At 39.6% G+C, this 1,219-nt stretch overlaps 1 protein-coding gene across 1 annotated transcript; it reads right to left on the bottom strand.

The window, feature by feature from the left end:
* Positions 1-600: 600 nt before the first annotated feature.
* LOC111402856 lies at positions 601-1,188 on the bottom strand. Its single transcript, XM_023031156.1, has one exon. The coding sequence runs from the start codon at positions 1,186-1,188 to the stop codon at positions 601-603; it is 588 nt and encodes a 195-aa protein (XP_022886924.1).
* Positions 1,189-1,219: the final 31 nt, after the last annotated feature.

The following is a 1,219-nucleotide window of genomic DNA, read 5'->3' as shown; positions in this document are numbered from 1 at the left end:
AAATACTGGCTATCCAACGAGTATAATATTAATATACTTATATTTACTCTATCGAAATTTAATTATTTGACTCAAAGTATAAGAATTTAAAATATATTGCCTCTTAGTCCCTCAACTTTTGAAATAATATAATATAGATATTAAATAAATTTTTATAAAAAAAAAAAGAATTTTTTTTTTGGGATGTTACAATCTCACCCCCTTAAAATAATTTCGTCCTCGAAATTACCTGCATTCGGGTCTTCTGTTGTCTGTTCCTGGGCTAAAGCAAAAACTCGGGCCTTTCCCTTCTTTTCTTGTTCATCATTCTTCTTCAAGGGGTCTTCTTTGCAATTTTTGGAAATATGCCCTGTTTTACCTCATCGATAGCACACATGCTTCCCAAACAAACATTCACCACTATGCATTTTATTGCACTTTGGACATGGTGAAATGGCTTGTCCAAAACTTGATCCAAAATTAACATTTTTGTTCTGTCCCTCTCCCTTCCCTTCATTGGACCCATTCCACTTCCTCTTTCCTGATAACTCGGCTCCTTGCTGGGGAATTTGATCTATTTCCAACCTATTTGAGATTGCTTGGGCAGTTTGCAAAACGTGCCTATAGGTGGTGAATTGGTGGGATGCCATTATTCCACCAATATCCAAGTTCAAACCTCCTTGCTTTCTTTGCTTCAGTATCCACTAGGTGTGGTGCATATCTTGAGAGTTGTTCGAATTTTCTTTCATATTCTTCAAGTTTCGTCTTTCCTTGTCTGAGTTGAAGGAATTCTGTCTCCTTGCGATCCCTCAGGGCTTGTGGGAAGTATTTTCCCATCATTTCCTCCTTAAATTGCGTCCAAGTCAGAGCACGTTGTTGTGCTTCTGTTCTAGTGCGAGATGCTGACTCCCACCAATGGCCTGCCGCGTCAACCAACATAAATTCTGCACATAACACCTTTTGAGCATCAGTGCAAGATAGATGTTTGAAGATTCGCTCCATTCCTCTTATCCATTCTTCAGCTGCTAGTGGGTCTGCCTTACCATCGAAGGTTGGGGGTTTGTAGCGACGGAACTGTTCCACGATTGAGCTGGTGTTGTTAGCGTTTGTACCACGGGGACCACCCTGTGCTTGTTGCCTACCCAAATCTTGTACCGCCCTTAGCAAATCTCTGATGATCGTACCTTGATTTTGTTGTTGTCTCGACATTTTCTTAACACAAATAAAATTTTAATTTAGG

This window comes from Olea europaea, chromosome 11 (genome assembly GCF_002742605.1).
Source record: "Olea europaea var. sylvestris chromosome 11, O_europaea_v1, whole genome shotgun sequence".
Lineage (NCBI taxonomy): Eukaryota > Viridiplantae > Streptophyta > Magnoliopsida > Lamiales > Oleaceae > Olea > Olea europaea.
Note: the sequence above shows the minus strand (reverse complement) of the source record. Positions and strands in the feature narration are given on the sequence as shown.